The sequence below is a fragment of the Zeus faber genome (assembly GCF_960531495.2).
Source record: "Zeus faber genome assembly, chromosome: 12".
In the NCBI taxonomy this organism is placed as follows: Eukaryota; Metazoa; Chordata; class Actinopteri; order Zeiformes; family Zeidae; genus Zeus; species Zeus faber.
In genome coordinates, this window is record NC_137196.1 from 16478665 (window position 1) to 16505873 (window position 27209).

The 27209-nt window shown below is 44.0% G+C and overlaps 1 protein-coding gene across 13 annotated transcripts in view; it reads left to right on the forward strand.

Annotated features, from left to right (window-relative positions):
* The window catches only part of obscnb (obscurin, cytoskeletal calmodulin and titin-interacting RhoGEF b), a 64903-nt gene that overhangs the window by 17212 nt on the left and 20482 nt on the right, over positions 1-27209 (forward strand). The window contains exons 22-49 of one of the 13 annotated variants that reach the window (XM_080011519.1): positions 45-149; positions 1482-1748; positions 2370-2639; positions 2729-2998; positions 3088-3354; positions 3890-4156; positions 4256-4525; positions 5905-6174; positions 6321-6587; positions 7581-7847; positions 8017-8283; positions 8619-8885; positions 10099-10365; positions 11393-11659; positions 12851-13117; positions 13892-14158; positions 14488-14754; positions 17914-18183; positions 18377-18643; positions 19193-19459; positions 19921-20193; positions 21487-21753; positions 22234-22512; positions 23333-23590; positions 23812-24078; positions 24599-24871; positions 26227-26493; positions 26867-27142. In XM_080011519.1, coding sequence (XP_079867645.1) covers positions 45-149; positions 1482-1748; positions 2370-2639; positions 2729-2998; positions 3088-3354; positions 3890-4156; positions 4256-4525; positions 5905-6174; positions 6321-6587; positions 7581-7847; positions 8017-8283; positions 8619-8885; positions 10099-10365; positions 11393-11659; positions 12851-13117; positions 13892-14158; positions 14488-14754; positions 17914-18183; positions 18377-18643; positions 19193-19459; positions 19921-20193; positions 21487-21753; positions 22234-22512; positions 23333-23590; positions 23812-24078; positions 24599-24871; positions 26227-26493; positions 26867-27142 — 7353 coding nt within the window. The remainder of the gene's footprint in view (positions 1-44; positions 150-1481; positions 1749-2369; positions 2640-2728; positions 2999-3087; positions 3355-3889; positions 4157-4255; positions 4526-5904; positions 6175-6320; positions 6588-7580; positions 7848-8016; positions 8284-8618; positions 8886-10098; positions 10366-11392; positions 11660-12850; positions 13118-13891; positions 14159-14487; positions 14755-17913; positions 18184-18376; positions 18644-19192; positions 19460-19920; positions 20194-21486; positions 21754-22233; positions 22513-23332; positions 23591-23811; positions 24079-24598; positions 24872-26226; positions 26494-26866; positions 27143-27209) is intronic. The other 12 variants (XM_080011528.1, XM_080011527.1, XM_080011526.1 and 9 more) reach the window with 12 other exon arrangements.

The window sequence follows — 27209 nt, forward strand, 5'->3', positions numbered from 1 at the left end:
CTGTCCTTGAGATATACTTTTGCTCTATTTTCTTTTGCCCTTAGGTAGAACGTATGTCCTGCTGTTTAAATTGGTGACTCCAGAAGACATGGGGGAGATTAAATTCACAGCTGAGAAAGCCTCTACTACTGCAAAACTAAAAGTGAAAGGTATGTCTGCTTGCTTCGTATCATACAAATGGCATCTTTGCATAAAATAGCAGATTTTTTTTTTTTACTCAATAAAACATGATATAGCAACACAACAAGTGAACATAAAATAACATAATATAGTATTTTAACATAACATCTTATTGGTGAGGTAATTATTATTTAACGTAAAGTTTAGATGCAGGTCGCATAAGGATTAACTCTAATTGCTGTCTGCTAAATGAAATGTAATGTAATTGGAACAATCAAAAATTCACTGATTGTTGCTCCACAGCTGTAATTATAATGATATATCAAATAGGATTATGGCCTTCCTGGATCAATAATTCACACAAACATTACAATCTGGCCGATTTCCTGAAGTGAAATACATAATCCAGTTGCTTCCTGCATTTAAATACTTTTAAATGCTTTTATGCCTCATTGAGACTTGATGGCCGATACAACATAAGTCTGATGTTTTCTATGTTTACATTAGTTGTGGTTCTTTACTGGGACTCTTCATAGATTTCTCCCGGGCTCCTTGTGGTCGTGCTGTTTAACCCCCCTGTGCACTGGTGTTCACGGAAAATCCAACCTTGAACTCTTTGGGCTACAGAAGAGTTTGCTTGTTAGTTGTTCAACTCTATTATTTGGTACTGAAGCTGTCTGAGCGGAGAGTGACATCATGTCACATGAATAAAATGGAGACTTTAAAGAAGTTTCCTTTCACTCTGTGAATGTTCTGTCAGATAAGCCTCGCCTAGAACTCTAAGCGGAGTGTTAGGTTCCTTGGATCTCATTCAATTAAAGGTGTGTTAAGTTGAATAGTGTGTTAGGCAAAGGTCATTATCATTTGTTAGGCCTTTAACATTTCAAATTACAAATGTAATCTGATTTTCATCTTGCGGGCGATCTTGGTGAGCTGAATGGTTTGATCGCTTTGTATTCTCCTCCTGTATCAAAATGTGTATTACAGAATGAAGGTGTCCTTTGAAAGCGCAGAGGAAATTAGTAAATAGTGCAAACAAACACGCATTTTACACTAATTTAGAGTTAACAACTTTCTTTGCCGTGCACAAGTTTCTCTTGATGCATATTTTGATATACATCCAATTTGATTTTATAATTATACCACTTTCCTTAATACTGCTTCAGTAAATGTGTCTTCCGTATGTGAGAAAATAGCAATTATTTGTAACCAGAGGTTAGACGGGAGGCTTTGGCCAGGGCTTTGCAGAACATGCTGCTACTATTTGTCAGCCCATCATGGATACTACCGTGCTAAGTTGCTTCCATATTAGTTGGCATTACACAGTGACGTGCACTGATGAGGTGTTGTTGTTAATGTAGAGCTGCCCGTCAAGTTTGTGAAGAGACTCAGGGATAAGATAGCGATGTATAAACATCGCGGTCACCTTGAGTGCCAAGTGTCCCGAGCCAGCGCCAAGGTCCGGTGGTTCAAGAGCAAGACGGAGCTCAAAGCTGGAAAGAAGTATGAGATCAAAAGCGAAGACATTTACCGAAAGCTCAACATCAATGACGTGGGCTCTGGCGACGAAGACACGTACACCTGCGACGCCGCGGACGACAAGACGTCCTGTAAACTGCTGGTGGAAGGTAACGGGTGGAAGATGTCACAGAGCTGTGGTTGCTACGGTTGCTATGGTGATAGCCTGATGGTCTATTTGTAAAAATTGCATCATAAATATCTTTACGGCCTTTAACAACGTTTGTAAAGACTACGCCATCAAAGCCATAATCAATGAGGTATCTATCTATCTATCAATCTGTCTGTCTATCTATCTATCTGTCTGTCTGTCTGACTGTCTGTCTGTCTGTCTGTCTGTCTGTCTGTCTGTCTGTCTGTCTGTCTGTCTATCTATCTATCTATCTGAAATAATGTACTTAATTCTTAATATTCTGAATAAATCTGCATACAATGATTGATAATGATATTAACAGGGCCCAACCATAACGATGGTTAGTTGTTCAGCGAACAAAGACTGGTTGCTGAATCTTTAGGATTTTATAATGAGTAAGATCAATAGATAAATAAATAAATTGGTGTATCCATACAAAGACGGCATTCTGGTTGACAATGAGTCAATGAGACTGCGCAAGATGGTTGACAATCGCCAAAATCCGGTTGTCGTCATGCCCTGATTTACTATTTATGAACTGAAATATCCCCATTCACATCCAGGGACTCAATTCGACTCCCTCCGCTTCCCTCCTCAGAGCAGTCCATCAGTATCGTGCGGGAGCTCAGCGCGGTGGAGGTGACGGAGCCTTTTGCCGCCGTCTTCGAGGTCGAAATCAGCATGGAGCTGGTGAAGCCTCCGATATGGACGCTGAGCGGCGTCGCCCTGCAGGAGAGCGCCGATGTGGAGATGGAGAAAGAAGGCACCTTGCACCGTCTCACCTTCAAGAAGACCAAGGCCTCCATGACTGGACCCGTGCAGTTCACCGCGGGCAAGAGCAAATCTCTGGCCCAACTCACTGTCAAAGGTAAAATAAGAACATAGTAACAGGTTAATGTTAATTTAATTGGCATGCTGGAAATTATTTAAACACACACTGTTGTTATTCACACGTAGAGCGCCCCCTTGAGGTCGTGGAGCCCATCAAGGACGTGACGGCCAAAGAGAAAGGCTCGGCCACACTGAGCTGCAGGTTTTCTGCTCCTCCCAAAGAGTCGGTAAACTGGTTCAAAGGTCAAACCCCCCTGGCGGTGTCGGACAAGTACGGCATGAGGCAGGACGCCGCCAAGGCTCAGCTGACGATCCAGAAGCTGAGTGGGGAGGACAGCGGAGAGTACCGCTGTCGCTCCGCCGCCGCGGAGACCAAAGGCTCGCTCACCGTCGAAGGTGCAGATCACGTTTGAACCGTTGGTTGATTTAGAGTCGTCATTATAAAAAAAACGCAGCAAAACTCTCGCCCTTGTTTCTCCTCTCAGTACGGGACATTAAGATCACCAAGCACCTGGGGGACTTGGAGGTCGATGAGGACAGCAACGCCGCGTTCACCTGCGATGTGAACTATGCAGATGAAGAAGCTCAGTGGCTTCTGAATGACAAGCTTCTGTGCACCAACGAGGTGAACTCCATCAGCCACGACGGGAAAACGCACACGCTCACGCTGAAGAACCTGGCGCCACAGGATGGAGGCACCATCACTTTTAAAGTGCGCAAGGTCAAAGAGTCAGCCACCCTGAAGGTCAACGGTAAGAGCTAGGTCGAGCCAACATTGCCAGTACGGTACGTCGTTAGGTATTTCAAAAATAGATTGGTCTATTCCATTACCATTTAAAATGTTAGTCCTGCTCCAATTCATGTGTTTCTTTGATTAAATAAAGTGATAAAAATGTTATACAATGACTACAGCCTTCTAAAATCCATACTAATGCTGCATGCAACTTGCCAAAGCGTGATAAATTTGGCCTTTATTATGAAATAACACCCACATTTAGTAATAAACATCTTGAACGCAATATATCATATGTTTTGACACATTTTCTAATTACCTATTGTATAATACAGTGGTTATTACATATTGTGGGATTGTAATAACCCTGTAATAACCACCACATTACGTAATAGGTTCTTACAAAATGTGGCAAAACTTATAACATATTGTATTCAAGACGTTTATTGCAAAATGTGTGCGTTATTATGTAATAAAGATCACATTGATTGCATTTTGATAAGTAAGTAACAAAATGTGAAAAAACATACTCAACTTTCTTAATTGGTCCACAGAGAAACTTGCAGTGTTCCTCAAGTCTCTGGACGATGTGGTTGGTGAGGAGAAGGGCATGATCACCCTGGCGTGTGAGGCTTCCAAGCCCAGGGTATCTCCCGTCTGGAGGAAAGACGGCACGGCTCTGAAGGCCGGCGCTAAGTACGAACTCCTTCACACTGGCAAGTCCTTAGGACTGATCATCAAGGACACCACCAAGGAAGACGCAGGAGAGTACAGCTGCGACCTCGGAACCGAGGTTTCCAGGTCCAAGGTCACTGTAAGAGGTGAATATCGAAATATTTGTTCTACATTCGACTGTACATACCAAAGTTCTTTAAAGTAATATTACAGAACTAAGCTTACGGTCTTTGTTTTTCAACTAGAAATCGCCATTGGCATCACCAAATACCTGAAGTCGGCCGAGGTGAACGAAGGAGAGACTTGCAGCTTCGAGTGCATCCTTTCTCGGGAGAGCACGGATGAGTGCTTGTGGATCCTCAATGGAAAAAATGTTACAAATGGAGGGCGCTTCAGTGTTTCCAGCAAAGGACGCAAGTACACACTGACCATCAAGGACGTCAGCCCTTCTGACGCTGGAGAAGTGGTCTTTAACATCAAAGACCTGAGCTCCAAGACGACGTTAGCGGTTGAAGGTGAGCACCGTCACTTTGTGTAACCCCCCCCGGTTCACACCAAAAGCGTCACATCAGCGGTTTGTCGATTTGTCAATTCACGCCGGGTGCATCTTCATTCCGTCTACGACGCCTTACCGAGAGCGGCACTCTCCAGACTTTGTATCACTGAAACTACAAATTGTGGAATGTATCAACCTTTAATGGGTAAGTCAATCTCTTGCTTTCATTTTCAACCCTTTGCTTTTCATTTCATTCGCATTTGGGGTTGTTTGTTTATTAATGTAGTTGGATTAGTTGGTGAGTTTAGCGTTTATTGTTTATATTTCACACAGCAGCTTCTGGCTTTAATACGACACATTTTATTGCTGGAATGAGTAATGAGTATTCTATACACATTGCGGCTATTAACAGGAGGAAGGCGGTGCAGGTTATTCTCCTTGGGTCTGAAGGAGAAGGCAGCGGTGGGTTCATCCCATTAACCAGAGGAGGAGGATGCATTTTCACAATGTATAAACTAAATATGTTTATGTATATATATTTATATATATATATATATATATATATATATATATACACATCAATATATGTGTGTATTTATTTAGCCTTTTCTGTAATAAAGTGTCTTCTGATTATTTTTTGTTATCCTTTATTTGTTGTTTGATTATTAAATGAAGAAAAACATGCAATGGATATATTTGTGTACATTTGACTAAAATAATACCTTATAAATACATTTCCAGATTCCTCTACGACAATAATCTATTGTCAGTTGGACTAGAGCCCACACATAGTTGACTCCAAGCAGCAAGGAGATCGTCCCCCTTTGTGTTCTCCGTCTCCCCTTCCATTGTCCTCTGTTTTGCCGAAAATATAGTGTGTATTCCTCTGCATGACATTGATTTTCCTGATAATATTTATAATGGAATGATAATCTTTACATAAATGAGGTTTAATTTGTTGTGGTGGAAAATGTATTAGTTTGTGAATTTAACTCAGTAATCCACGTTAGGACCACACATCAGTGATTTTTTATGTGGTCGATGAATACCAGGCTTGGTAATAACATATTTTCACTAAATACATATTTTGGAAAGACCTCTATGGGAATTTACAGTACTTGTGCAACTCAGAAAAATAGAGCCGAGACATAAAAAAACACGAGGGGTCTAGGCATGACGCAAGCCACTCAATGCATAGTATACGGTATGAATTGCAACACTGATTAAAATGGCAGCGTATATGAAGCATTGACGTTGATGTTGACCTGACACTGATGTGACGCTCTTGGTGTGCATTTGGGGTTAGGCCTTGAATATTTTCAGGGGACTAAACAATAAAAGTAAGCATTAACAAAGGTGAAATAACAAGGCTTGTAATTCCATTAATCCTTGTTGCAGGTAAAGCTCTGTCTCTGTTGAAGGAACTTCAGAACGCCACCGCCTGTCCGGGTGAAGATGCCGTGTTCACCTGTGAAGTAGCGCAGGTCAGCTCAACGGTAAAATGGTTCAAAGACGGGAAGGCCATCAGGAAGAGCCAGAAATATGAAATTAGCCAAGAGGAGAAGGTCATGAAGCTGACCGTCCACGACGTCACCGCTCAGGACCTGGGAGAGTACAGCTGTGAGGTTGTCGGAGGAGCGACCACAAAGGCCAAGCTGGAGATCAAGGGTGAGGTTGAGATGAATTTGACACAACCTTTGACAGCAGTAGAATGCTTGGTATAAACGGCAAATAAAATAACAAGGCGTGATAACAAGGCGCAACAGGTCTTTAGATTTACATATAAATCTCACAAATGTATTCCTTTTTCACAGAGCCAGTCCATAAGTTCACCAGAGCTCTGAAAGACAGCCAAGCAGAAGAGAAGGCCACCATAACCTTGCAATGTGAGACGGCGCAAACCCCAACCAGGGTGACGTGGTACAAAGGCAGCACAGAGTTAAGGGCCGGCGGTCGCCATGAATCGTCCCAGAAGCAAGGTGTCCTAACGCTCACCATCAAACAGCTCGAAGAGAAAGACAGCGACGTCTACACCTGTGACGTGGGCACCGCCAAGAGTGCAGCACAGGTGACCATCAAAGGTAAGAACTTGAGCATGGCTTTTGTGGGTTGTTATAGTCACCTAATATCTATCAACCCTTATTCTCTGTCTTCTGAGATGATGAAATTGCGAGGTCTGAGATAAGGCAAGGCCTTATGCCAACACACAGCCAGGTTGACAAGTTAAAAAACAAAACAAAACAGAAACGTTCCGCACCCCTTTTTAATTTTCAGATTTTTCCTTTACTTTTTGAAACTGCTTGTGCTTGGTCATACACTTTCATAGCACCATAACCTATTAACGTGACAGTTACACATTTCTTAGGTTATTTCTTATTTTCTACTAAAGTGAAAAAAAGGAAAATCATGAAAATTCGGAGCCATCCCATTTCATAGGCTGATTTTCAAGCCTGCGGTGTGCTTTGTGTGTGCTTCGTGTCACAGTCCTTTCCTCCCTGGATGGTTAATGGGGGGGTTGTATATTCCTCAACATGTTAACTGTTTTGAGTCTCTTGTTTATCTCTTGGCAGCAATGTGTCAGCTTTATTGTCTGTTCTGCATTGTGAGGATATTCACAAAGGTTGTGTTTGCCCACCTTTTGAGCTCCATTTCACTGCAATTTGGATTTGCATGTCCATCAAGTTGATTGCAATTTTGTTTTGAACATCTCTCATGAGGAGCCAGAAATGGTTGTGGTGATGTTCTGAGAGTCTCATTTCTGAATTTCCAATGTTGTGAGGGTACTTCTCACTGCTTGAACAAATATGCCATTGCTGTGATCCTTTGTGTACTAAATAAAGGATGTAATTCTGTCTAATGGTTTTGAGATGTTTCACTCTGGTTTTGGCTTTAACGTCACCACAGTGTTCATCTTGTCCAATCAACCCAACTGTTGGAATCCGGATATGGGTTGGAATTAGGATTCCAAAACCAACCGTTGGAATCGAGTGGATCATCATCAATGCCGTCATCCATCCCTCTCGTTGTTTTGTCTGCTTCATCAGAACCCAATAGTTGTGTTTATTTACCTCCAGCCCTGCCTGCCACTTTTAAAGAGCAGCTGAAAAACCAAGAGAGCAAAGAAGGGGAGAGTGTTACTCTTCGCTGTGAGTTCTCCAAACCTGGGGCCAGCGTTAAGTGGAAGAAAGGCTCCGAGATTCTCCAAGCTGGTGCAAAGTTTGAGATAAAGCAGAGAGACACTTCTTGTGAGCTTCAAGTGAAGCACCTGAAGGTTGAAGACAGCGGAGAATATTCCTGCGTGTGCGGGGAATGTACAACTTCAGCAACCGTCAAAGTTGAGGGTACGGATTTATGTCTCGTCTTATTTGCTCTAATAGGGTAGATAGTAAATGTGTGAAATATTTTGTACCTCAGAGGACTTGTGGGGCACAAGTGACTTGTGTGGCACAAACTCAATGTTATATTTCTTGAATATTTTTGTTTTGAAATCATCCAACATTAATTGTACAGCAATACCAGCGACCTTCGACCAGAAGTTGGAGAGCCAGGAGGCTGAAGAAGGGAGAAACGTTACACTGCACTGTGAGCTTTCTAAACCTGGAGTCTCTGTGGAATGGAAGAAAGGGACTCAGGTCCTGAAGTCTGGAGAGAAGTACCAGATGAAGCAGAAAACCTCTGTGAATGAACTCCTGATCCGCAACGTGGTTCCAGAAGACAGTGGAGACTACAGCTGTGTGTGTGGCGACCAGAAGACCTCAGCAAGCATCAAGATCAAGGGTAGGAGGATGACTTAAAGAATCTGCCCATGGTAGTACTGATATAAAATGTATCCTATGAATTTACAAAATCGACATACGTATGTTATTTTATACATTTCAGAGTATTTTAAAATGTCGTCTGTATCTGTGTTTTGTGAGCTTCAGGGATGTATGTGTCTTTCTGTGTCAAATATGTTCAATTGTCTTTCATGTGATATCATATGGCTCTGCTGATAGAGTTTTAATTTATATTGTTTTCTACCTCCCTATTCCTGTCTCTGGTTTTCATTGCTATTTGTTTCTATATTGTTGATGCATTTGAATTGCATTACTAACCTAATCACAATTCTTCAGCCAAGCCAGTGGTCTTTATTCAGAAGTTAGAGAGCCAGGAGACAGAAGAAGGGAGCAACGTTACTCTGCACTGTGATCTTTCTAAACCTGGAGTCTCTGTGGAATGGAAGAAAGGGACTCAGGTCCTGAAGTCTGGAGAGAAGTACCAGATGAAGCAGAAAGCCTCTGTGAACGAACTCCTGATCAGCAACGTGGTTCCAGAAGACAGTGGAGACTACAGCTGTGTGTGTGGAGACCAAAAGACCTCAGCGAGCATCAAGATCAAGGGTAGGAGGAGGACTTAAAGAATGGGACCATGGACGCACTAATCAAAAATATATCTGATTTATATATAATTTAGATATACGTATGTTATTATAAACATTTTAGAGTTTTTTTAAATATTATTCTTATCTGTGTTTTGTGAGCTACAGGGATGGACACCGATCAGCCACAACATTGAAAGCACCACTTATAACCATTAATTTTGTGTAGCTCCCCCTCATGACGCCAAAATAGATCTGACCCGTCGAGGCATGGTGTCCACAAGACCTATGAAGGCCTTAGCAGCAGATCCTTTAAATTCTGTAAATTGCGAGGTGGGGCCTGCATGGATCGAACTTGTTGTTCCAGCACATCCCACAGATGCTCGATTGGATCGGACCCTAACCCCGACCATCCACATGATGTAGAAGAAAATGTGATTCATCAGACCACGCCTCCTTCTTCCATTACTCCATGGTCCAGTTCTGACGCTGACGTGCCCATTGTAGGCGCTTTCAGTGGTGGACAGGGGTCAGCACGGGCACTGACCGGTCTGCGGCTACATGGCCCTTTTCGCAGCAAGCTGCGATGCACTGTATGTTCTGACTCCTTTCTGTCATAGCAGAATGAACTTTTTCAGCAATGTGTGCTACAGAAGCTCGTCTGTGGGATCAGAGCAGACAGGCTAGACTTCACTCCCAACATGCATCAATGAACCTTGGGCGCCCATGATCCCGTTGTGGGTTCACCAGTTGTCCTTCCTTGGACCACTTTTGGTAGGTACTTAACCACTGCATACCGGGAACACCCCACAAGACCTGTCGTTTTGGAGATGCTCTGACCCACTCGTCTAGCCATCACAATTTGGACCTTGCCAAAGTCATTCAGATCCTTATGCTTGCCCATATTCCTGCTTCCAACACGTCAACTCCAAGAACTGACTGTTCACTTGCTGCCTCATATAACCCATCCCTTGACAGATTCCACTGGAACGAGATGAGCAATAATATTCACTTCACCTGTCAGTGGTTTTAATGTTGTAGTTGATCAGTGTATGGGTCTTTCTGTGTCAAATATGTTCAATTGTCTTTTATGTAATATCATATGGCTCTGCTGATAGAGTTGTACTTTATATTGTTTTCTACCTCCCTATTCCTGTCTCTGGTTTTCATTGCTATTTGTTTCTATATTGTTGGTGGATTAAAATTGAGTTTCTAACCTAATCACAATTATTCAGCCAAGCCAGTGGTCTTCATTCAGAAGTTGGAGAGCCAGGAGACAGAAGAAGGGAGCAACGTTATTCTGCACTGTGAGCTTTCTAAACCTGAAGTCTCTGTGGAATGGAAGAAAGGGACTCAGGTCCTGAAGTCTGGAGAGAAGTACAAGATGAAGCAAAAAGCCTCTGTGAACCAACTCCTGATCAGCAAGGTGGTTCCAGAAGACAGTGGAGACTACAGCTGTGTGTGTGGAGACCAGAAGACGTCAGCAAGCATCAAGATCAAGGGTAGGAGGATGACTAAAATAATCTGTCCATGGAGTTGGCGTTCATGATGGTTCCGTATGAGCCTCCTCGTGGCTGTCATCAATCCTCAGCTGCAACCACCAGTACAGTATGAGCCTGAACAGAGAGTAATTCTTCTGCTGCCCAATGTATGCTTGTTGCTGCTGGTAGCCTGATCGAGGGTAGCCTCTATGGTGCCACTGAGATGCTAGTCCAATTAGTCACTGGATAGGCCCATACAGTATTGGTGGTTTGTGTTCATAATTCATGTTTTAAATCTTCATGGCAAACTCATCAATTTGGAACTTGTTCATGGAGATTTATGATTGCGCAGTCTGAGATATTCTCTTAATGTCTGGGGACAATTGTGTAAAGTTGTTTGGTTAGGCTGGAGTTCTTTGTATAGCCCCCTTATTATCAGCACACAGGATGTAATACAAGATCCTGTGTATTATTGTATGTAACATTTTAATGCCACTGTGGGAGTCTCTGCCCATATGTAGGGGTTTAGGGAAGGACATGGAGTCATTCCGGCAGTGGGGCCCCGACATGGGGAGACTTTTATAAATAATGGCAAACAAAAGGTTTGCGGGTCAAAACGAGGACAATAAAATAAAAGGAACAATCAGGGTCCGGGTTTCCTCAGTGGTGGTCTGGTCCGCAGACTTTTCAGCATCCTCCACCACATGATCCCCACTGCAAGACAAAACAACACATAAGAAATCTTTCACAGCTGGATCTGACTAATCTTCACTAAAGACACTGATCAGGCAGACCCGGTACAGCTGAGCCGCAATGGGAAGATGCTTTAAGGACGCCTGTACTGCAGTCGATATATGTTTCTCCAATCCTTGTGCTTTGTTCTTTATCAACCACTCCACATGTGCTTTTGTGCCAACTGTTGTGATTCAACATATGTATATTATGTAATATTGTAAGCCAGCCTTGGATGATATAGTTTCATTTATAATGTTTTTTTTTTGTTAATTTCTAATTTCCGATTATTTCTACCCAACTCATAATTCCTCAGCCGAGCCAGCCACCTTCATCCAGAAGTTGGAGAGCCTTGAGACAGAAGAAGCAAGTAATGTTACTCTGCACTGTGAGCTTTCTAAACCTGGAGTCTCTGTGGAATGGAAGAAAGGGACTCAGGTCCTGAAGTCGGGAGAGAAGTACCAGATGAAGCAGAAAACCTCTGTGAATGAACTCCTGATCAGCAACGTTGTTCCAGAAGACAGTGGAGACTACAGCTGTGTGTGTGGAGACCAGAAGACCTCAGCGAGCCTCAAGATCAACGGTACGAGGATGACTAAAATAATCTCTCCATCGAAGTACTGGTCAAAAATGTGTCAGATAAACTTACAATATAGATAAACGTATGTTATTTTATACATTTTAGAGTATTTTTCAATATCATCCTTATCTGCGTTTTGTGAGTTTCAAGGATGTCAGCCACAACATTAAAACCACCACTAATAATCACTAATATTATGTAGCTCCCCCTCATGCTGCCAAAACAGCTCTAATCCGTGGAGGCATGGACTCCACAAGACCTTTGAAGGTGTCCTGTGGTATCTGGCACTAAGACATGAGCAGCACATTCTTTTAATCCTGTAAGTTGCGAGGTGGTGCCCCCATGGATCCGGCTTGTGGTTCCAGCACATCCCACAGATGCTTGATCAGACCCTATCCACGGCCATCCACATGATGTAGAAGAAACTGTGATTCACCAGACCAGGCCACCTTCTTCCGTTGTCCATGGTGCAGTTCTGACGCTCATGTGCCCATTGTAGGTGCTTTCGGTGGAGAACAGTTGTCAGCATGGACACTGACTGGTCTGCGGCTATGCAGCCCCATACGCAGCAAGCTGCGATGCACTGTGTGTTGTGACACCTTTCTATCATAGCCAACATTAGCTTATTCAGCAATTTGTGCTACGGTAGCTCTTCTATGGGATTGGACCAGACGGACTAGACTTTTCTCCCCACGCACATCAATGAGACCATAGGTGCCCATGACCCTGTCGCGGGCTCGCCAGTTATGCTTCCTTGAACCACATTTGGTAAGTACTAACGACTGCATACAAGGAACACCCCACAAGACCTGCCGTTTTGGAGATGCTCTGATTAAGTTATCTAGCCATCACAATTTGGCCCTTGTGAAAGTCATTCAGATCCTTATGCTTGCAACATGTCAACTTCAAGAACTGACTGTGCACCTGCGGCCTCATTTATCCCACCCCTTGACAGGTTCCACTGGAACAAGATAAGCAATAATATTCACTTTACCTGTCAGTGGTTTTAATGTTGTAGCTGATCAGTGTATGTGTTTTTCTGTTTCAAATATGTTAAATTGTCTCTTATGTAATGTATGTATGTAATGTAATTGTTTTCTACCTCCCTATTTCGGTCTCTGGTTTTCATTGATTTTTGTTTCTATATTGTGGATGGATTTGAATTGCGTTACTAACCTAATCACAATTCTTCAGCCAAGCCAGTGGTCTTCATTCAGAAGTTGGCGAGCCAGGAGGCAGAAGAAGGGAGCAACGTTACTCTGCACTGTGAGCTTTCGAAACCTGGAGTCTCTGTGGAATGGAAGAAAGGGACTCAGGTCCTGAGGTCTGGAGAGAAGTACCAGATGAAGCAGAAAGCCTCCCTGAACGAACTTCTGATCAGCAACGTCGTTCCAGAAGACAGTGGAGACTACAGCTGTGTGTGTGGAGACCAGAAAACGTCAGCAAGCATCAAGATCAAGGGTAGGAGGATGACTAAAATAATTTGTCCATGGAGTTGGCGTTCATGATGGTTCCGTATGGGCCTCCTCGTGGCTGTCATCAACCCTCAGCTGCAACCACCAGTACAGTATGAGCCTGACCAGAGAGTAATTCTTCTGCTGTCGCAGCCAATGTATGCTTGTTGCTGCTGGTAGCCCGATCAATGGTTGCCTCTATGGTGCCACTGAGATGCTAGTCAAATAGGTCACTGGGCGGGCCCATACAGTATTGGTTGTTTGCGTTCAAAATGCTTGTTTTAAAACTTAATGGCGAACTAAGCAATTTGGAGCTTGTTCATGGAGATTTGATTGTGCGGCCTGAGATGTTCTCCTTAAGTGTGGGGACAGTTGTGTGAAGTTGTTTGGCTGGACTGGGCCCCCTTATTATCAGCACACAGGGTTTAACACAAGATCCTGTGTATTATTGTATGTAAAATTTGATTGCCACTGTGAGAGTCTCTGCCCACAGGTAGGCGTTTAGGGAGGCAGACAGAGTCTTTCTGGCAGTGGGTCACCGACATGGCGAGAGTTTTATGAATAATTGCAAACAAAAGGCTGGCGGGCCAAAATAAGGGCAACAAAATAAAAGGAACAATCAGAGTCAGGGTTTTCTCGATCGGGGTCTGGTCCCCAGGCTTTTAGGTGTATTTTATGTAATACTGTAAACCAGCCTTAGCTGATATAGTGTCATTGATATTGTGCTGTGGGTTTTTTTGGTTAATTTCCGATTATTTCTACCCAACTCATGATTCCTCAGCCAAGCCAGCAACCTTCATTCAGAAGTTAGAGAGCCAGGAGGCAGAAGAAGCAAGTAATGTTACTCTGCACTGTGAGCTTTCTAAACCTGGAGTCTCTGTGGAATGGAAGAAAGGGACTCAGGTCTTGAAGTCGGGAGAGAAGTACCAGATGAAGCAGAAAGCCTCTGTGAATGAACTCCTGATCAGCAACGCGATTCCAGAAGACAGTGGAGACTACAGCTGTGTGTGTGGAGACCAGAAGACGTCAGCGAGCATCAAGATCAAGGGTAGGAGGATGACTTAAATAATGTCCATCGAAGTACTGATCAAAAATGTGTCCGATTAATTCACAATATCGACATACGTATGTTATTTTATACATTTAAGAGTGTTTTTAAATATCGTCCGATCTGTGTTTTGTGAGCTTCTGGGATGTATGTCTTTCTCTGTTGAACACAATATGTTCAATTGTCTCTTATGTAATATCATATGGCTCTGCTGATAGTTGTACTTTATATTGTTTTCTACCTCCCTATTGCTGTCTCTGGTTTTCATTGCTTTTTGTTTCTATATTGTTAATTTAAATTGAGTTTCTAACCTAATCACAATTATTCAGCCAAGCCAGTGGTCTTCATTCAGAAGTTGGAGAGCCAGGAGGCAGAAGAAGGCAGCAACGTTACTCTGCACTGTGATCTTTCTAAACCTGGAGTCTCTGTGGAATGGAAGAAAGGGACTCAGGTCCTGAAGTCTGGAGAGAAGTACCAGATGAAGCAGAAAGCCTCTGTGAACGAACTCCTGATCAGCAACGTGGTTCCAGAAGACAGTGGAGACTACAGCTGTGTGTGTGGAGACCAGAAGACCTCAACGAGCATCAAGATCAAGGGTATGATTAAAATTATATTTTGCAGTAATATTTCTTTCTGTTATTGGGAAGGGAAAGTGAATGAAGTCATTTCAGATTCAAACAAAGGGCAACTTATGTTACACTATGTTTTGAATTGTTTTATTTTCCTTTTCCTTGTAATCCTTCATTGTGTGTGTGTGTGTGTGTGTGTGTGTGTGTGTGTGTGTGTGTGTGTGTGTGTGTGTGTGTGTGTGTGTGTGTGTGTGTGTGTGTGTGTGTGTGTGTGTGTGTGTGTGTGTGTGTGTGTGTGTGTGTGTGTGTGTATATATATAAGATGTGTATTACACTTTAAACCAGAAGGTACACTGCTTTTTGTTTTGTCTTGGCCAAAGCACATGGATATTTACCACCCAGTGGAGTATTTTCTCCAGTATGAATGTTTGTATGATGTTTCTCTATTATTGTTTGACATTTTTCTATTATGACACCAATCGATGGATGACAAAAATACATTTGCATACAAACATTGATCTGGGGATTTTGAAAACCCTGTTGTTTGTGCACTGTAATATACATATTAGTGTGTACAATGCAGTGATATAGCTTTGCATTATGTCAATATCCTCATTATATTTCTCTTACTTGAGTGTGGAGTTGGAACTCAAAGTTGTATGTATATTCTTGCTTCTTGAGAACTAATGCTCTAATCTTTGAAACCTGAGAGCGGAAAGGCACCCTTGTCCTTTAATCCTTTAGAGCCTCTACTCTTGAGTTTTGGCTTCATTGACAAAGAGTGCACCATATTTGTTTTTGTGTGCGTGTACTGTATATTTAGGACACATTCTTAGCCTTGCGGTGCCTTAGTTTTCAATTCTGTTCCAGGGTGCCTGGCAGTGGCAGATTTATTTCGATTTATTTAATTGGCTATAATTTTAAGCTACAGTGTATCCACCGCAATTATTACAATGTTGAGATTTTTAATGATCATCACAGCTACGAAATCCTCATCTCTCTTATCGGCAGAACCGGCTGTAAAAAGGGAGCTCAAGAAGGACTTGACCCCCCTAAAAGTGGAAGGTACAAGGGAAAGATGGCATTTGGCTGCAGTTTGGCTTTCAGCTTTACTGGTTCCTTGATCCATAGCTTAGTTGATACTTCCCCTCTCGTGCAGTCGCTTTAGGATTCCCAACGTCATGTCATGTCAGCGTTTTTTCTGTTGCTGTTTTGGAAAAATTGTGCATTCGTCTTATGATGTTTTTTTGGGGGGTTTTATTTACCCCCAGCATTATTGTCTTGCACCTATACACTTATTAGTCTATGTGTTTAGATGGACTTTGACATTTCTGTTTTCATGGCTGATGCCTTGTTGTCTTCCTCTTGGAGGCCATGTGAGGGCTGTTCACGCCAATGTTGCACACTGCTTTATTTGTAGCACGTGCAAGCTTACCGAATCAACGTTTGACATTCAGATCTTTATGTCCTTGTATTTTTGCTTGGGCATCTCATCGTTAAACAACATTCATAACTGGAAATTTTCAAAACTAATGGGAATTTAACTCCTGCAGTGATCCACAAGCATGAGCCACAGAAGCAACTGAGTGAAGGGTCAAGTGAAGGTAAGAAGAATCCAGTGGTGCTGGGTCTACACAGCTTTTTGGGTAATGATGGAACTCATCTGAAATGACTTCTCGGCATCTTGACATTTCTATTGCATTAGTTGATATGATATTGTTAATGCCAGCTGCAAGGCCTGGTGCTCTGTCAGTAGTTGACAAGGACTAGGCGAAACATCAGGAAAGAAAAGAGACGGTAGAAGGTAAAGCGTGGAAGCAATAGACCTGGTGTTTGCTTGGGGAGCGTGTACATTGACCGATTTGAATGATAAGTAAACATTTCCTAGTGGCGACTTCACTTACTGCATCAGTGGAAGGAAATAATGCTCTGAATGTGTATGTGATGTCACATTTCTGCCTCAGCAAAAGTGTGATCTGTAATTTTTATAGCTGTTAACCTTCCAACTACTGAATTGAAGGCTGCACAGTGGGCCCCCGAAACGACATCCCAGACGCTAGAGCGAAGTGGAAAGCGACTACATTAAGCTCTGTCTGCAGAATAGCAATTGATTTTGTCCCGGTTGAGTAAATGCATAATTGTCCAAAGAAGTACGTGTTGTAAAAAAAACAAAGATAGATGGATGTTATTGTAAATGCATTGTCTTTGCAGTTGAGTATTAGTTGTTTCACTGATGATGCTACACTGTTCTTTGGTGGAATTCTAACGAATTCTATTCTGCTTTATTTTTTGTGTACAAACTTTCCCTTATTCTTGTACAAAACCTAGAGACAAGCCACGCTGCCTTACGTTGGTTGATAGAGATAGTCGGTGGACCTGTTTTAGTTTTACTATTGATACTTAACGTACGGCTCTGATTACGTTTCCAGTCGGTCGACCTTAAAGGGGACCTATTATGCTTTTCCTTATTTTCTGTCATATATATGTGACCATGTCGGATGTTCATATTAGACGTGGCCAAAGTGTCTAATAATGAGGTAAACTAATCACAAAAGTAATCATCGTGAACAAAACGCTCAGGCCTCCGAATTGGCTTCTGCTCCGTTCTACTTTTTGTCAAATGTGTCCATTCTGGTGTGTGTCTGGTCTTCATTTTAAGTCTTTTTTTTTTTTTTTTTTTTTCATTTTCTTGGATATTTTTGCTGTCTTTGGTTTCTTGTCTTTGGATATTTTAAAAGAAGCAGATGGAGAGAGGTCAGCTGCTCCAGTGCCAGATATTACAAAGCTTGGATAGGGAAGGTTGATGTTTTGTGACTGCATGTCAGCGGATTTCGGTTTTCTTTTAGAGTTTTTCCCAAGCTGTGTTTTGGGTGTCAAAACAAATATCTATCTGTCTGTCTGTCTTTCTTTCTGTCCATATCTATGCTTTGTATATGCTATTTGTCCTTAAGGTGTGTGTTTGTCGGGGGGTGTGTGTGTGTGTGTGTGTCAGGGTGCGCATGTTTACATCTTATTGTTTGTCTGCTTGAACTTTATTTTTTTTTCTGCTGTAGTGACCGACTACAACTATAAATTAACAATATCAAAACAGGGGGAATCGACACTCATCCAAGTGGTATTCTGTCTCCAGCACACAGCATAATCTTCATCGGGCATCTCCTTATCTGACCTCTTATCGTTCCGTAGTCCTTCCAGTCGTGTTCACTCGAGAGCTGGAGAGTCGGGAAGCCGAGGAGGGAGGCAGCGTCGCTCTGCGCTGTGAGCTTTCTCAACCGGGAGTCCCTGTGGAATGGAGGAAGGAGGCTCAGCTCCTGAAGTCTGGAGAGAAATACCGAATGGAAGCGAAAGGCCATTCCCACGAGCTCCACATCCTCGATTTAACACCCGGAGACACAGGGAGCTACTCCTGCTTCTTCTCGGAGGAGGCGGAAAGCTTTGTCTCGCTTAGAGTCAACGGTATGATGGACGCTGTCTCGTCGTCGCGGTCTCCCTCTTCTTGTCCTCGCTGCCGTGATGCGTTCACTGTGTGTTCACTCATTCTTCATTCTGGTTTTCCTTCACCTCCGCTCACTCCTTCGTTGCAGCGCCTCCGGTCAAGGCAGCATGGGTACGGTATTCTTCATTCTGGTTATTTCTTTTCAATCGCCAGCTCTTCCGGTCGTCTTCACCGACGAGTTGAAGAGCCAGTCGGCGGAGGAGGGTGACAGCGTGACCATGCGCTGCTCTCTCTCTAAACCCGGGCCTCCTTTGGAGTGGAGGAAAGGGGAACTGTGTCTTTGCCCCTGTGCCAAATATGAAATCTGCCAGGACGGCCACAACGCCTCGCTGGTGATCCACGATGTAGACCCAGAGGACACTGGGGACTACACGTGTGACGGGGGGGACAGCCGAAGCACCGCGACACTAGTAGTGACGGGTACGCTGATAACAACCTCTGTACGGTGCTCAGGGTTCCACATTCACGGTTGCCAACTTGCCACGGGTAGCCATATTTGGGCCTTTGGCAACCATCTTGTGCAGTCTGGTTGCCCTGGTGTACCTCGCTGCCTGTTTGGAAACTGAAAATTTCAAGAACATTGAATATTTTTCATTAACATTAATATATTTCAATGATGATCATAATTATTGTCGTTATTATTATTATTAGTATTATTATTATTATTATTATTATTATGACAAGACACTGATAAACAAAATTTAATTAATTAATTTTATAATTTAATTTTATATTTAATTAATTTAATTTTCCCCTTTCATGATATCACTCTCTTAATATTGAAATTTGAGTTAGGAACTATATAGGATCAATATCACTCAATTATGAAATGATTATTAATTAATGATGATTCTAATTCGGCAACCATTTTGCCAGTCTTGGCAACCACTTCTCAAAGTCATTGCTCTAATGGTATCTCAGCTCTTACACATTTACCTCCTCGTTACGTCCTTTTCCGTCCCCTTGTAGCCCGGCCGGTCTTTTTCAAGACCCGGCTGGAGAACCTGGTGAGGGAGGCCGGGGCCACGGCCACCTTCCACTGCGAGACCACGAAGGCGGGCGCCGCTGTGGTCTGGAGGCACGGTGAGGTGGAGCTGGAGTCCAGCAGCCAACACCAGCTGAGACGAGACGGGGCCGTGGCCGAGCTGGTCATCTATGGAGTACGGGGGGAAGACGCAGGGGAATACTCCTGCGACACAGGAAGCCAGAAGACCTCGGCCGTCCTCACAGTGCAGGGTAGGGGCTCTGTATCCGGGACTTCACGTTTTTTTCCCAAACCATCCTTCTTTCCAAACCATCACAACCCAACGCTCTTTCTCTGTCCCGTCTGGAATCGTGTCTTCCAAACTGCGCTTGATCCTTGTCAACATCAACCTCAAACCTAAGCATTGAAGGCACTAACCTCATGGGGATCCTTTGAGGGGATTCTGAAAAATGATCCTTCCTTGCTTCCTTTTTTCTTTGCTTACTTCCTGCCTCACAGATTTCTTGATTATATCATCTCTCATCCCATCCTTTGAGCTTTTGCTCATTGCCTTGTGTTCCCCACCTTCAATACCCTATTAACTGCACTTCTTCCAAATCCATCGACACTAATTCATTCTTATGGACTTTTGTTGAGTCTCTGTGGACGTTTTCCAGTTTCAAATGTAGAAATTGCTCCCTAAGTCCTCTTCTCAAATCGCTTCATCAAACAGAGGTGGAGGTCACCATCGTGAAATTCTTGGAGAGCTGCGTGGTCCACGAGGGGGAGGACGTCCGCTTTGAGTGCGTGGTCTCCCGGACGGAGGGGGCCCACCACGCTCAGTGGAAGCTTCAGGAGGTTCCTCTGCAGAACAACGAGATGAACACCATCCTGGTGGAGGGCGCGGTGCATGGCCTCACGCTGAGGGGCGTCACCACGGTCGACTCGGGTACCGTCACCTTCACGGTGGGGAACCACACGTCCACCGCTTCCCTGACGGTCCGAGGTAAGAAAAGGAACCAAAGCAATGAAAATTACTTTCGCTTTCACTTTGCCTTCCTCGTTGGATCCCTGTCTGTCCTCTCAAAGGAGTTTTTTTCAGCGCAAGATGCATCTCTGATCTTGGGTGCTTATATACACACACACACACACACACACACACACACACACACACACACACACACACACACACACACACACACACACACACACACACACACACACACACACATCACATTTCACTGTCCCTTTTCATATTTCTGTGATTTCTACTTCTCTTCCTTTATCCCCCGAGTGTTTCTTCTTTGTTTTGCATGTTTATTTCTCAACGCTGTTTTCAACTGAGACCGTATGGTTCCTTTTGTCTTTCTACTAATTATTGTTTGTGTCATCTGCATGAAATGGAGCCAGCGGCAGTCGGGTCATTTGCAAAGTACTAACTTGTATTTTGTAATCTGCTTTACTAATCTCAGTGTTTTTATGTTCATTTATTTTGTGTTATTATAAACTCTCTCGTTTTTAATCATCTTTTACCTCACTGCACGACAAATTGTCTAACAAGAACAATAAAGATTGATTGGATGATTGATTGACCCTAAATATTTAAGGCTTCATGAAATAGTCTGGGTACAGATTGAAAGGGTTACTCAGCAATGGTCCAAGTCTTTTCTATGCAAGCGACAGTTTGATATACGGTTTGACTTCGATACCAATATCCATTGGTATCGAAGTTTTAAAAATGTAATTGGTATGGTCAGGAAGTGAGTTGTGGTAAGTGCTTGATAGTGTCTGATACTGTCCATCAACGATTCAGGCCAATATGGATGGCAGATCTTTTTTTTCCAACTAAGATCCAGCTGATTTTCAACAGTGCTGCACTGAGCACATTTATGCTTCTTTAATACAAGTCGAATGGACTTGAATGCTCTCTGCTCGTTTCTCAGCCACTGTCTGTTCCATCCCCGCCTCCAGAGGCTCAAAAGCCAATTTGACGAGCGAGTGAGTGTTGAGCAGTTGCGAGCATATAGGGAGGGTTGAGCTCATCCCCCGTTCTCGCCCGACTGCATTTCTGCGGAGCAGCGTTCAGAAATGCTCCCTCGCAAGGTTGTTCTTCCCCTCAAACAGATTCATTTACTGTATTACTCGTTTCCTCATTGAACGAAACAAAACGTTTTCGTGTGCCGCCCCAAGACTTTCAGTGGCCTCGTCTTTCACTCCATGAAAAGTGGTCACTGGTGAGTCCCCGCCGCCTCTCAAAGAAAATCCACATTTGCGGTAACCTGTGTCTCTCTTTCGACAGCGGCTCCCGTGGTCTTCGAGAAGGAGCTGACGAGCCAGGAGGCGGTGGAGGACGGCCAGGCCACGCTGTCCTGCCAGACCTCCAGCGTGGACGGCAGGGTGACCTGGAGGAAGGGCTCCCTGCTGCTCGTCCAGGGTCAGAAGTACAGCATGGAGCGCCAGGGCTCCACCTGCGTCCTGGTGGTGCACAAGCTGCGGCTGGAGGACGCGGGGGAGTACACATGCGACACGGGCGACAGGCAGAGCACGGCCACACTCAGCGTCAAAGGTAACGGGGATCAAGGTCGAGGTGTCTTATCAACGAGTCAACTTCAAAGTCGTCAAGACTTTGGTTTCTTGCATTCCATCGTTGCGGAGGAAGTGCCTAAATATGTGTTCTATTCGGCTCGGCCGTGGCTATTGTTTGAACCCACAAATCGATAAAGCAAGAAAATATCTTGGTAGAAGTTACTTGATTAAATGGGCATGTAGACGCTACACCAAAAAGAAAATCCCGAAATCACCCGAAATGTCATTTATTTAGCTACAAATTATTCAGATCATTTTGGCAGAATTTGTAAAAACACCATACCAGTTTTCATTGGCCCAACATCCGTGTTCTTCAGATGGTATTGAAACCAAACAGTAAGTATTCATAATGATTTGGTGAACGTGCCCTCTGTCTTCTTGATCTCGATCGCCCTCTTCGGGAACCCCTGACCTCCTCTGACCTTCGGCCACCCCCGTCACCCTCCGTCGACACCCTCAGAGCGCGTGCGCCTCACCCGGGAACTGTGCGATATCACCGTGACGACGGGCCAAGACGCCGTCTTCGAGGTGGAGCTGTCGCAGGCGGGGGTGACGGATGTGGAATGGTGGCTCGGGGACAACCGTCTCCAAAACAACGACCTGAACGAGATGAGCTGCCGGGGCCGGGTGCACCGCCTGGCGCTCAAGATGGTCACCACCGACGAGTCGGGCGACGTGGCCTTCGTGGTGGGGGAGGACAAGAGTGTGGCCTGCCTCCTGGTGGAGGAGAAACCTAAAGGTAATGGAGGATGACTTGGTTGTTAAAAGGTTTACTAAAGCCCTCGCTCTTCCGTCGACCAATCCCAATCAGCTTTGGCCTGGTACATGGATCCGCTGGCGTCATCATCATGTTCCTCATCCTAACCGTCATTCAGCATGTTTGCATTAACTAGCATTCATCTTAAAACATCCATTCAAATCAAAGATGTTTCTTCTTAAATAGATGACCTGACCGTACTCTCCTATCTTTTCCATCTACTGTGTAGGGATCGTCTCTGAGCTGATGAGCTCGTCAGGATTTGAAGGACTTGAGCAAAATGAATCGGGCATGTAGACGCGACCAAAATAATCAAAAATGAATCACCCAAAATGTCATTTTTAAAACCGCTGTGGACAACCACAAAGATTTGATTATTATTTTTATTACAGAATTTATTTATTTATTGTTTGTTTTGTTTAATTATAATACAAATATATAAACAGCCAGGAATCATTTCATATAGCATGAAAATAATAGATTTGATAAATAACTAAATGCCCTGTAGGTTATTGAGTCCTGACTACCTGAGGTCGATTGCCCATGATACTGAAGCATTCGATTTTTGTCAGAGTGTATAATAATGGTAATGACTAATGAGATAATGACGAATGAGTTTGATATGTCTAACTTAATGTAGAATCACTGTGACAGCATAGAAAAATTCACTGTTTACGTTTACAGGTACAGTATGTAGCGCAGAAGAAAAAACGTATACACGCAAGGCATTCCAAAAGAAAATGGAGAAAAAACAAAAAAAAAACACACATTCAAGTCAGCCTTGGCTTTTCCTCGTCTGCAGTGCTGATCTTAGAGAAGGCGCACGACACCGTGGCCCTCGAGGGCGAGAGCGTCACGCTGGCGTGCACCATCTCCGACCCCCTGGCCTCCGTCTCCTGGACCCGGAACAACGCACCCGTCGATCCCGGTCCCAAATACGACCTGAGGACGAAGGAGGCGTCCCGGCAGCTACGCATCCACAACCTGGTGCCCGAGGACTCCGGGACGTACTGCTGCGACACGGGGGACGCCCGGTGCCACGTCACCCTGACCGTGGAAGGTAAAGAACCAGAGCCAAGACTTTGAAGATGGGGACGTGACGATGAACCGTCCCGCAACTAACCGCTCTTGAACGCACCAAACCCATCTTTTATCATCCATCCACCCATCCACCCATCCATCAATGATGTTTGTCTTCCAACGTCTCCTCCCATCTCGGCGTCTAAAGATAGATTTTTATTTATTTTTTTTTCCCTCCCCATTTGAAATCCTTCTTGCCAGGTGCTCCGGTGTTCTTCAAGAAAGAGCTGAAGAACCAGGAGGCGGTAGAGGGGGATGATGTGACGCTGCGCTGCGAGCTGTCTAAGCCCAGCGTGCGTGTTGAGTGGAGGAAGGGAGGCCTGGTCCTCCAGCACGGTAAGAAGTACGACATAAGGCAGGAAGGGTGCGTTCACAAGCTTTGCATCTGGAATCTGGAACCCGAAGACAATGGCTACTACACCTGCGACGCAGGAGACCAGCTCACCACGGCCTCTCTGGCCGTGCAAGGTAGACGACCTAAAAAACACTGTTACGTTCCCCTAGTGTGCTTCTTGTTCACTAGCGTGAGTTTAAATGGATAATCGTATCGTCAGTCAGAATCAGTTTATTCGGCCAAGTACATTTTCATATACAAGAACTTTGGCGTGGTATGGATTGACCCATTGCATTATAGGCTTAATAAATATGTATACAATAATATGGCATGGATGGCAATGGATGAGCAGATATAAATTATTACAATTTCAAAAGGGAAAGTTATTACAATGTTATTACAATACTATTAAAATATATTGCTCACTATAGCTGCTATGCCCAGTAGTTTCATAATAATATTATCCCTTCACACAGGGTGAGAATCGTCTTTCTTTCATGTATATAATTTCTTTTTCAAATAAATTTGATTATGAATTGATAAAACTAGATTTGTCGATGAAACAGCGTTGAGGAAATTGCACTCACTGTATTTGGAGTAACTAAAAAGTGTGTGTGTGTGTGTGTGTGTGTGTGTGCGCGCTCCACTCTGCAGTGAAAGAGATCTACGTTGTGTCTGGTCTAAAATTCACTGACGTCTTTGTCGGGGAGTGGGCGAGCTTCTCCTGCCAGCTCTCTGGCCGGGCGGCCGGCAGGGTGGAGTGGTGGTTGGACGGCGCCCGGCTGGAGCACAGCCCCTTCAGCGAGATCGGGCTGTGCCCCGGCCACGTCCACACCCTCACCTTAAAAAACCTGGCCCCCGACGACTCCGGCACCGTCATGTTTAAAGCCGACGGAGTTGTGTCGACCACTAAACTCTTAGTCAAAGGTATCAGGCAATATGCACGTACAGTAGTAGGACTGCACTGGATAGATTGAGGGAAGTAAAGTCGCGCTCTTTTCTTAAGACCCTGCAGCATTCCATTTCATCAAGGCTCAGAGTGAAGTAACACAAAATATGTTGCTGCTTTCATTAGTAAGATTGCCTACATTGCCCATATGGCTTTCAATAGCAATATTCGAGAATATTTCAACATACAAGTCCAAGAAGGCCATGCACAGATAACTATTTGTATTGTTAAAAATATTTTTCTTTGAGTTTTGGTTCAAAATGAGATTGATGGGTATTCTGCCGGCGTCAATAAAAGAGCTGTCCCTGTACTGTAAATGGACAGAATGAGTTAAAGACACTTCATATATGATGTGGATGTTTAATTCTTTGCCTCAACGATGCATGAGCAGGTGCTTTCCCTTCCCTTTCCATATCATCAGAGCCTTCCATGCTGAATGCTTTGGCCCAACAAACAAACAAGTGGGTGCAGCACCACAGGGAAGTCATTTTAGATTTGAAAGCATCTAAAGACACACTAAATTACACTAATTTTCATCAGATGTGCAAATACAGCAGACCTTACCAGCGTTCGCAAAAGAGTCATTTTTACTTCTCGCTGTTGTGTTTGATGAATGGTGCATGGTTGGAATTTTGGGTCAACAAGTACTGTAAAATAAATTAAGTTTATGATTATCTCAATTGAAAAAATGAAAAAGCCGTTATCAGCCAATATGTTTTCCCTTCCTTCTATTGTATCGGAATTAGGCTTGGTTTTAGCTATGTTTAGGTTTATGAATAGTATGTTTATTGTATAGCAAGACAACGAGCCAAGGACGATAAAATACAGTAATGTAGTGTTAGTAAAGTGCTGCTCCACCCATCCACCCAGGCCGGCCACTTTCCCATACTCACCCTTACCCCCATTTGACACACCCTTTCCGCACCCTGACCTGCAAGCACTAAAACCTCTAATCCTCCCGCACCAACCCTTAGAGTCTGGTATTTATCCATCAATCAATCCATCCAATGAATCACTCCCCCCTTTTCTATACCAGCGCTAATCGGCCATTGGTTGGCACCGTGAACCTTGGTAGTTGGGCTTTTTGACCCCCTCCTCAGTTTAAGTTCACACAAGACGTTAAAGTATTCAAATCATGCAGTGTAATTTGGTGCATTGGGACCACACTCAGTTTTTTACAACATGCTAAAGCCATTCCAAAGACACGTGTACACCATGAGGTTCAGTTGGGGGTGATAAAGCCCAGGTGGCCGCCAGCATGTATAGAGCACGTCTTTGTGTCTCATAGTTGAGCTCTGATCCCTGATCATGACCCCTGACCCCACCCTCTCAGATCCCACAGTCGATGTGGTGAGCGAGATGAAGGACCTGCAGGTGGCCGAGGGCCAGCCGGCCCAATTCATCTGCCAGTACTCGAGGCCCGTCAAGGCCCAGTGGACAAAAGATGGGCGGCCATTGCAGCCCGATGGCCAGAGGGTGGTAGTGGAGCAGAACTGGAATGTGGCTCGTTTGTATATTAGCAGTGTGTCCCCCGAGGACAGAGGCACATACTCCTGTGAGGCAGAGGCCACCTGCGTTGTTGCCTCACTGTATGTGGAAGGTGAGCCTCCCTTTCCACAGAAAGAGCAACCAAGAGTGTCCAGTACCCCCATCATGAAAAAGCTTTTTACTCCTAAGCACAGAATCGTTGCTTAGAGACAAATTAGAGAGTGTACTCACTGAATTCTTCGATGCAATGAGATCTCCACGAGAAATTACACATGAATTGAAGTGTGCATTCAATTCAAAATATGTGAAATTGCATCTTATATGTTTTGTCCATGTTGATTTTTGTTTGAAATAAATATTTCACCCAATTCAATAAATCTCTTCTGGTTTTCATCACAAAGCTCTTGTCTTTCATTACCAAAACTGAAATGAGGATCTTCTTTAGTCTCCCTTAATAGGAAATTTTTTTTTTTTTGAATCCACAGCCAAGCCTATTGAAATTGTCCAGTGGTTGGAGAACGTAGACACCATCGATGGCGGCGAAGCGCTGTTTGAGTGCGCTCTCTCTCGTCCCGAAAGCAAAGACTGCCGCTGGCTTCTCAATGGCAAGCCGGTGGAGAAGTCTCCCAATGCAGAGATTGTGTCATTCGAGAGTGGCCGTCGTCACCTGCTCCTTCTGAAAGAGTTGCACGTTGAACAGAGTTGCACCGTCACCTTCCAAGCTGGGATGGCCGCCACGTCTGCCGAACTTAATGTCAAGGGTGAGGAAATTAAAATCGTAGTCCCTGGTCCAATTATCCATTTGACGATACATGTTTAATTGGATAA